A 10,988-nucleotide genomic window follows, 5' to 3' on the forward strand; every position below is an offset into this window, starting at 1 on the left:
ATGCTAGTTTATGTTAAGTTTATGAAGGACCTCTTATCAGGAAAGTGTAAATTGAAGTATGATGAGAATATCACTTTAGCAGAAGAGTTAAATGCAATCATTCAACTAAAGCATCCGCCCAGACTCACTGATTCAGGTAGGTTTACTAGTCCATGTTCTATTGGTTCACTAACGATTGGTCATGCTTTGTGTGACTTAGGAGCTAGCATTAATCTGATTCCACTGAAAGCACATAGTATCATTTGGTATCGTTTATGTGATTTAAGTATCATTTGTGTTTTGATTTGTTACAATTCAATTATTGTTTGATTGCATATTTGTAATTTGTATGTTTATTCAATTCATATGTGTGATTGTACTATTCATTTCCATTTGGTTGTAATCACTTTGGCTACTAAATTGTACCCCTAAGAATCCTCTACGTATCATGATTATTTTCATTTGATCCTTGTTGGTATTTTCTTTATTGAGCCTATGAAATTAATATTTTTTCATATCCACATGATTAACTTGAATCACAAGTTAGAACATTTGAATTTGAATGTTTTGGTATTTGATTCGAATCATGTGTTATATTTGATTCAAATCATTCATCCTTTGAAAATTGTAATTCACTTTTGGATCACATGATTCGGATAAAAAATTGAACACGATTGAATCAAGTGCAAATAATGATTTGAATCAAGTGCAAATAATGATTCGAATCATTGGCTTTAAAAAGCGGCCTTCTCGGAGTTTCCATATTGATTCGAATCACAAATCATTCTTGATTCTAATCAAACTTTAAAAAGTCCAATTTTCCATCACTTCTTTAAATGATTAAGTAACAATTATGGGAAATCTATGGTAATCCATAGAGACAAAAAAAATGATTTTTGTCTTCTCTTCTTAGTGTGTTCATCTTGACTCCATATTTCTATCTTCTTCTCATAAATTCCAATCTTTGATAGTGAATCCATGTCAATTCTTTACCTTTTTGTTGCATCTTGTTTAGTGCAATCTGGTTATTGTCTTTGTGTAAGTTAGAGAATGAGTAGATCAATCTTGTTTAAAATTGATCAAGCTCTTGATAAAAATCAAGAATAAAGACCCACTCATCTAGAAATTTGATTGAACCTTGTGTGTGTGCTCGTCCTTCATCAAAACTGAATTACTTGACTAACAACTTGTAATATCAGTGGTTGTTGAGATTATCTGGCACTGTTCACCTTTTTCATCCTTAGTCTTTTTCCTTTTATTATGGACCTTACTCTAAAGATTGAGTTTAAGGGAGACTAGTGGTACATTAGGGCATCTAATGTTTTTTTGTGTGGAGTTAGTTGTTATGTTACAGGTGCAGGTATCATTCTTGAGTGCAGTTTGGCATTGAATTGTTATCTATTAAGACGAGGGATTCCATTATACTCCAAGGAAGACTTTGGCAAGATCAAGTATTAATGGTTTGCAGGTCAGAGTTGGAAGTTGTTCTTGTTTGGTGGCGTTGGAGAAAGATTGCTTGCAGACAAAGTTAGGAGTTGTCGAATATACTTAAGTTAATGGCAATTGCTCAAACAATAAATTGGTGGGATCAAGTGGATCGCCACACATGAATACTTGGAGCATGTTATTATGGATAAAAGAGGTTCTTGGATCAAGATCTTGAGGGGTCTTGTTTTTGTTAGCAGTTTAGTGTCTGCATCATCAGAGGGAATTATCGTGTGATAGTTCTTTATAATCAAAACATTATAAACATTGTATCAAAATAGTGGAAGATCGTGATTATGTTAAGATGACATCATACATTAAAGAGTGCACGTAGGCAAATAAATGACAAATGCTGAAACACTATATATCTCTGTGTATCTTTCCCTTTACCTATCTCTTTTACTTTACAAGCATTCATTCATTAGAATTTGATGTTGCATCATTACACAAATGAATTGATTGTATACCATATAGGTTAGAATGTGCTTATAAAGATTTAATGTATAAGCTTAGGTCTATGATGAATCAATCTTAAGGAATCATCCTGAAGTCAATTATGTATTATTAAGAACATCTAAGTAATGTGTTTTTAAATCACTTCATTTAAAGCGACTTTGGCTGTCATGTAAGTGACTTGCACGATAAGCAATTGATCTCATGGTAACCTCATGTACAATTTCATATGGCTTGATTAATTGAGATGCTTCAAAGCTCTCGTGTTTTTGTGTTTTGCTTCTGCGCTTCTTAAAATATTTGATTTATGGGACATAAAAAGTTTTTCAAATTTTCAAAAGGGAATTTGGGTCTATTCAACCCCCCCCCCCCTTCTAGACCTTGTTGTATCCATATTTTCACCCAATAGCCACTGTCCATGATGAGAAAGTTAAATTATGGTGAACCAAAGAAAAATTAGTTGAATTTAACATTAGCTTACCGTTATATCACCTATTCATATGGAGTTCTTAAAGATGTATTGGTTAGAGTGGAAAATTTGTTGTTTCCAGCAGATTTTGTGATTCTTGATATTCCAGAAGACTCTGAAACACCACTACTTCAAGGTAGACCATTATTCGCAACATGTATAGCTCTCATTGATTTGGAGATGGGAGAATTGGTTTTGATATTCAACAAAGAACAGGTTTTGTTTAATGTGTTTGAAGCCATGAAACATAAAAAAGAGAACCTGCAACACTATAAAGTTGATGTAGTTGAAAATATAGTCGAGGAAGTGTCTCCAAGTGAGTCGCATTTTTTACCTATTGAATATATTATGGCGAATTCTATTAACATGATTGAGGAAATACAAGATAAAGAAGTCAAGGAATATGTGCATGTCATATCAAAAAGTGAGACTGAGTAATCATGAATCAAATGTCTTAGTGGAAACAAAAACTCAAAAATATAAAATCCTTGAAGTAGAAGAGAATCCCCCACTATTATAAATTATACATTTTATGACAAAACTTTCACATCGATTAACCAAAAACCGAGGTATATGTCCTCGGAGCGGCATGTATAAATTTGATTTAAAACAAATATACAACTTATACCCTCAATTTTTCCTAAACCTGAGGAGATATAACTACAAAAGGCCTAACTTTGAATCTCAAATACTGTATTTTTTTCCAATTGGTTTAGGGTCACTATTTCTCACTTGGCGCCTAAAATTGTGTTCCTTAAGGGACATATGTTGAACTCGATGCTTCGACAACCGGTTCGACAAGATACACTAGAACCACTACAATAACAAGTACTAGAAGATGAAGTAGAAAAGTAATAAATAACACAATCAATTATTTACCCAGTCCAGTGAAACTACACCTACGTCTGAGGGGTCGAGTCCATAATCCAAGAAAGGAAATTCACTATTAGTAGCTTAGTACAATTAGACTTATAAGAAACAACAAACCCTATGTTGTTCAACGCCTCTTCCTAACACTAGCCAATGACTTTCTATTTAGAGTCTCTTCTTAAACATGAGAACTTACTCACATTTTTCTCTGTCACACAACCTGTGACAAGGAAAAAAATCACTAAACCCCAATCACTAGCTTCAATCTTAACAAGATGAAAGAATGTTAAAAATTACAACTCAACTAGACAAACCTTTTATGCCAAGTTAGTGAAACATATAGGTGTACTTAACAATGTTGAATTTACAACGCAACTAGACAAACCTTCTATGCCAATTTGCTGAAACATAGACGTGTACATAAAAATAACAAGGACTCTTATAAACCCTAGCATTCTAAAATCTTTAATGTGAATGATTTCTTTCCAATGTAGATTTGAACTCCTTATATAGAAAAATAACTCTAGGCTTTTTCCTTGTAGATCTGTTGTTATTTTCGTCCAAAATCTTTGCACAATCTATTGGATATTTGATTTGCTCCTTCAATATTTTCAACAAAAAGATATGATTTGGTTCGTTACAAATTAAAATTTAAATATCTTTTAAATCGTATTTGATCTTCACAGTTGTCCAACAAATCATATAATCATATTGCTAAACCAATAGCAATAAAACATAACTGAATCTTGTAAAAAGAATTTGTTAAAATGTATAAATATGTCGCCTCTTGCACAAAACCCATATGTCGTACCAACATACTGGAGCATCGTGACCACCACATGTCCATTTTTCAGTTCCGAATAGCTTTAGAAAGATAGACCAATCATGAACACACTGACACTTCTCCAAGGTGTAATTTGCTAAGTACAGCCAATCCAAAGGCCAATCCATTAGGAAAAACAATCTCCCACTTTGGCAAATTGTGACAAAACAATCTTCAAGATAGATAACACTTCTTCCATGAGAACTATTGACATCTAGTATATGTACTGGATCTTAAAAGCATTTAAGCAACAAAATTTTCCATGTATTAGAGTTAAGAACCAACAATAGTAGAGGTCAAAAGCATCAACATTCAGATGCTTACATATAATCCATCCAGTTGCTCCAAACCAAATAGATAATCATGCAATCATTCATAGACATAGTCATCCATGAATCTAGTATCACATAGTTAGTAGCATTCAATCCTACTAACTAACATATTTAAATATTTAATAATTCACATACTTAATCATGCACACACAATCAGTTAATAGTTGATATCAGAACATGCAATGAATACTACTAACACAGATAAATTTGTTTTTACAAATACAAGGACCATGACCAGATGTCATGCCCGATGCTCCAACATGGAGCACAACATTAGTATTTTACTTGATGGGGTGGTACTAAACAAAAAAACTATTGCCTAAGCAACATCATTACTCCCTCTTTTCCCTATAATTTGGTAAAGGGTAAGGTCTTCCACCTGACATCTAGAAGTTAGTCATGCATAAGTTAGTATGTAAACATAGGAAGTGTTTATTGTTCCAGAGGATAGTATGCTGAAAAAGAAATGATTTGGATATGATGGTGAGCGTTAGAGAGTATTTAAGACACAACTCACACATGATTATATTAAAATTCCAATGATAATTCAAGGCCTCCATGCATGAAGTATCCATTTATTGATAAAAAGGTTTGGGAGGATTTTGTAAATTCTCGCACCACTCCTGATTCTTGGCTAAGAGCCAAAAAGGAAAGAAGAATAGAGTTAGAAATATCTATCCACATAGATTTTCTTGTGTATGATATGATAAACTTGAATAGAAAATGATTAATGGAAAAATAAAACAAAGAAAACTAGAGTTGAGACATCCTTCTAGAAGCCTTGATCGCAGTCCATCTCCATCATCACGCCATGATAAATGGAATAGGGCACATCAAAGACCAGATGGTGTGTCCACATCAGAGGCTACACACGACGTGACTGAAAAGATTGTTAGTAGATACATTTTTTTCAACATTACTTATTTTAGTTTATTTAATTTGGTAAAGATGAACCATTATATGTGTTATAGGATATACTCACTAATATAAATAACACACCTCACCTCAGACACTAAATGGATTTTACCTCAGTTACACTACCGAGGTAACAAAAGGTGACATGAAAACTAGCCACTTTACCCATCAGTTATGGAAAAACTGAGGTTATAATGGAAAAGGTCATTGGTTTGATCCCTCTTGCTCCTTCTGGACAGTCTCCCGCACATGCTGGAACAAATTCTCCCTCTCTCTTAAATCCATTTCTCCCTTACCTCCCTCAACTGTACATCAACTATCTCTTTAATCTCTCTCCTACAATTTACTTGTCTACATGATTTTGATGGTCCAAAATATGACTTGAAGCCAACACCTCATCCAAGACCATGAACATGCCCAGGATACTTCTTGGTTCCAATCACTTCTACCAAGATTTCATGATGATCTTGTGGAACGAAGATGACGACTTTGGATTTTTCAACCAGTACATCATACAACACATATAAAATTTCATCTTTACCAAATTGATTTTACTAAAGTAAATATTGTTGAAAAAAGTATCTACTTACAATCTTTTCAGTCACTTCACGCGTAGTATTTGATGTGAACTATCCACCTTTTCTTTGACGTGTCATATTCCATTTCTCATGGAGTGATGGTGGATATGGAGTGCGATCAAGTCTTATAGAATCTTCCAACTCCTATTCTCTTTGTTTTATTTTTTCTTCAATCATCTTCTTTTCAAGGTTTTCATATCCTCCACGAGACAACCTATGTGGATAGATATTTCTAGATTTATTATACTTTCCTTTTTGGCTCTTAGCCAAGAATTCATGAGTGGTGCGAGACTTTACAAATTTATCCTAAATATCCTGATCAATAAATGAATACATCAAGTATGGAGGCTTATATTCAGGTTCATCTTCGTCTCTTGGATTAGTAATATAATCACGTGTGAGTTATGTCTTAAAGTCTCTCCAATGCTCACCAACATATGTAAGAAATTTATTTTTCACCATACTATCATATGGACTAACATTAAACACCTCATATGTTTGTACAATATAATTGTTATTATTATTAAACAAAAAAATAAATGATCATATATACTTCTAAAACAAATCATAAAATTCAAAATAAATATCGTAATATCGGTCCATACGTTTTTTTTTCAAATCACTATCAACGTCGTGCCAACTACTATCAAAATAGTCACTTTACTTCTACCTTACAACTCAATGTAACCCATAAAGTCCTCAACATTTTCACCATAAGCCCTGTCGGTTGCAACATCAACTGTAACCGAGTAGCGAATACCTTTTAGTGGGCTTTTTTCACCTTGGTATACATCGTGGCACCTCTAGTTTTTCTTTTACATTTTATATTAATAAAGGTTGCAGCAGATGTTGTATAAGAGGTGCTTATCGAATCGACCATGGCTATCTAAATAAAGAAACATACTAACTAATATCATTTCAATGATAAACAACACGTAGAAACATATTGACTAACAACATTTCAGTGATCAAAATAGAAAAACAAATTATCAAGAGAAACTAAATCCATTATGGTGATACTAAAGTCGTTTCAGTGATACTAAAGTCATTTCCGTGAAATAAATGAAAGTGAAAAAAAACTCATACAACAAGAAAGATATTTCAGTGATATAAACCTATTGTTAGAAGAAGAACAAACATACCTCAAACGTGATGACTTTTGATGCTTAAGTTTGATGAATGTCAACTGTTAGAAGAGTTTTTATGAGAGTTAAGATGAAAATCGCATAGGGTTTTTGCGAAGAGAATGATGATATGAAGTTAGAGCATTGATAGATAATGAAAAATTAGAGTCTAGTTCTCTAAAGTATTTCATACAAAAGAGAAATCACGTCGACTTTCCAAATAAAATCGATGTGTATGTTTCAATTTAAAATATAAAAGAAAATATAAAAAAAACACCACATGGCTATATTCTGTGAATACATTTAAAATATCTATCACGTTGGTTTTTTAGAAAAACTGAAGGGTATAAATATATAAAATAAAAAAATAAAAAAATAAAAAAATAAAAAAGGCTTTTTAAAAAATGGATTTGGAAATATTAATGCAAAATATATTACTTCTCAGTTGGTCCATGTAACCGAGGTTAATACTAATAAAATATATATATAAAAAAAGATTAACATAGAAAAAATGGAAGTTGGAAAGGCGTCAACTGAAGAAAAAAAAGATTAAACCATTGAAAAAACATAAAATGAAGTAACATAGATTCAAAGCGAGCCCCCTTATAGCTATATTCCTTAGATTTTTAAGAAAATCGAGGGAATAAGTGGTATATATATATATATATATATATATATATATATATATATATATATATATATATATATATATATATATTATATATATATATATATATATTATATATATATATATATTATATATATATATATATATATATATTATAATATATATATATATTTTTAAATAGAACATGGTGCTCCCAGGATATATTCCCTTGGTTTTTAAATGTTCGAGGTGAAAGTTTCATCGTGAAATGTCTTTTTGTTGTAGTGACTAGTTGAACAATCCAAAGTTGGTATCTTCGTTCCACAAGATCGTCATGACATCTTGGTATAAGTGATTGGAATCGAGGAGCATGTTGGTTGTGTTTGTGGTCTTGGAAGAGGCATCAGATTGAAGTTACATTTTGGACCATCATAATTAATTAACAAAGTATTTTGAAGAGATAGTTGCTAAAAAGTTAAGGGAGATATTTGAACAGGAGCGAGAGAAATGGACTCGGGAGGCAATGGAGAAGTGGACTCAGGAGGATGTGGGAGGGTGGATTTGGAGGAGCGGGAGAGGATGTAGCAGGAGGAACGGGAGAAGATTTTGTAGGAGGTGCAAGAGAGACTCAAGGAGGAGCGAGAGAGGTTGGTTGAGGAGGAGCGAGAGAAGTTGTCCAAGGAAGTGTGAGAGAAGTGTACCCGCAACGTGATTGAGGTATAAGTACAATTTAATAAAATTGTGTTGTATATTGTTGTTATTGTTTGTGTATTTAAATTTTTTTAATGTATTTCAGTTGTTTTTATGATGTAGAATTGAAATCAATAGGTGTACTCAATCACCCAATTTCATATCAGTTAGACTTACCTGAGAAAGTAGTTGAGAAAGTTGTTATGGATTGTGAAAGCACGAAAGATAGTTGTTCTACCTTGCAACATAATATTGAGACCACACCACATCAACTAGATAACACTTAGAGACTATCAAGGATGATAGTGGAGATTCCAGACATCTGCGAGTTCATTACATTAACATGAACCAAAACAAGTTTATAGACTTCCTAAGAGTTGTATTATAGAATTTTCGAAGGCAAATAATTGGCTAGACATAACCATACTATAATTGTGGCACTCGTAAGTATAATTTTTACGGCAAATTCAATTTATATTCATTGTTCTCATACTTTAACATAAAGATTTGGCGTTTATTAAATTTTAATTAGGTTAATACATGTGATGTGTGTTGAAAATTAAATTAAGAAAGTATTGCTTCTTAGATCCATCGAACATTTAATTTCATGATATGGCAGCAAACACTAGCGAGATGTACATACAAAATAAGTTGGTTAATGAGAATAAAGAATATTACATGAGACCGTTTTACCATGTGTAAGTATATATTAATTTGTGTTTTTTTTATAACTTAATTTTATGGATATTATTAATTATTCTAATTGTTTATGTAGTTCACATTGACAACTAGTTATAATATGTCTGAAGTAAAATGTTGTAGTTATGTGAGAAAATTTCCAAAATAATAATTAATTGTATGATTATATTATTTGAATTAATAATATAAATATAAATATTATATTCAAAGTTTTCATATTTCAATTGCATGGTCTATAGTAATTATTATTGGTCTAAAGTGCCATTTAATTGGTTTCCTTTCTTTTAGGAGTAGTTGCAACGTATAAATAAATATTTGCTATTCTTATGCGAAACGTTGTTACTAAGTTGCAATTGGAATAGTGTCATGCCTTTTCTAAGAGTTGCTACTGTTTCATAACAGACGTGATTTTCAATATAAATTACAGGTTATGGTCACGGTGGGAGAAACACACAAAAAACCAATCTCAATTAATTTCTCATTCTAAATCATCTTTCTCTTCTCTAATGCATGAGAGCAATTGAAAGAAACATTCTTCTATAAAATATTATCAACAGATACGCTTAGAGAGATTGTGCAATTCTCTTTAAGGATTCCAAAGTATCCTGCAGGAAATTCGCCGGTAACTCCTTTTGCATCCAACATAGAAAGATTGGTGGGGGTGAATTATTCCTTAAGCTTAGTGTAAAACTACACGCTTTGGAAGTTTATCGTGCAAATTAATTTCTCTGTTTCAACTCCATTTGTTCTTAGTTTTGCAGCAACACCAAAAATTCAAAGGCGCTAACAATCTTAAGGAAAAATCTTTTCCTATTCAATGGCTGCTTCACTAAAAGAGATGACTTCTGACTTTGTGAAATTAGAGAAATTCGATGGAGGGAATTTTATTCGTTGGCAGAAAAAAATGAAATTTCTTCTCACAACACTGAATGTGGTGTATGTCCTTAACATTCCAAAACCGGAAGAAAAAGAAGATGAAACAATTGCTGAAACTAGAGAGAGACAAAAGTGGGACAATGATGATTATATATGCATGGGACACCTCCTCAACGGTATGTGCGATTCGTTGTTCGACATTTATCAGAGCAGTAACTCCGCAAAAGAGTTATGGGAGAAATTGGAATCAAGATACATGCAAGAGGACGCTACAAGTAAGAAGTTTCTTGCTTCTCAATTTAATAATTATAAAATGATAGATGGTAGGTCTGTTATGGAACAAATGCATGAAATTGAACGTATTCTCAATAACTACAAACAACATAATATGCACATGGATGAAACTATAATTGTATCCTCCATAATAGATAAACTTCCTCCTTCTTGGAAAGATTTTAAAAGAACCATGAAGCATAAGAAGGAGGATATTTCTCTTGAACAATTGGGTAATCACCTTCGTTTAGAAGAAGAGTATCGAAAACAAGATGATACTAAAAGCCAATTTACTCAAGAGAAGGTCCATGTGATGGAGGAAGGAAATTCAAGCAAACATTCCAATAAAAGAAAACGAGATTTCAAAAATTCTCATGAAAACCAAAAAGGTTATAACAACCTAAAGAAAAAGAAAGGAAATTGTTATCATTGTGGAAATCCGGGACACTTTAAACATGAGTGCAGGTTCTTAAAGAAAAAGAACAAAGATAAGAATTCAAGTGCAATAAAAGAAAATCTTATTGCTGTTATTTCTGAAATTAACATGATAGAAGATGTTAATTCTTGGTGGATAGACTCTGGTGCTATCCGTCATGTGTGCAAAAATAAAGAACTATTCAAGACCATTAATGAAGAAGATGGTAGTGTTTTGTACATGGGAAATGCTTCTACTGTCCAAGTCAAAGGAAAAGGATCGGTAGAGATTGAATTCACATCTGGAAAAATACTCACTCTTAAAGATGTATTCTATGTTCCTGAAGTTAGGAAAAACTTGATTTTTGTACCTTTCCTTAATAAGTATGGTTTCAAATCTG

General features: G+C 32.3%; 1 protein-coding gene across 1 annotated transcript; it reads left to right on the forward strand.

The window, feature by feature from the left end:
- LOC127138087 (uncharacterized) lies at positions 1–2,824 on the forward strand. Its single transcript, XM_051064491.1, has 2 exons — positions 1–136; positions 2,394–2,824. Exons 1-2 carry the CDS (start codon positions 1–3, stop codon positions 2,822–2,824), a joined length of 567 nt encoding a protein of 188 aa, XP_050920448.1.
- Positions 2,825–10,988: the final 8,164 nt, after the last annotated feature.

Source organism: Lathyrus oleraceus, chromosome 4 (assembly GCF_024323335.1).
Source record: "Lathyrus oleraceus cultivar Zhongwan6 chromosome 4, CAAS_Psat_ZW6_1.0, whole genome shotgun sequence".
NCBI classification, from domain to species: domain Eukaryota; kingdom Viridiplantae; phylum Streptophyta; class Magnoliopsida; order Fabales; family Fabaceae; genus Lathyrus; species Lathyrus oleraceus.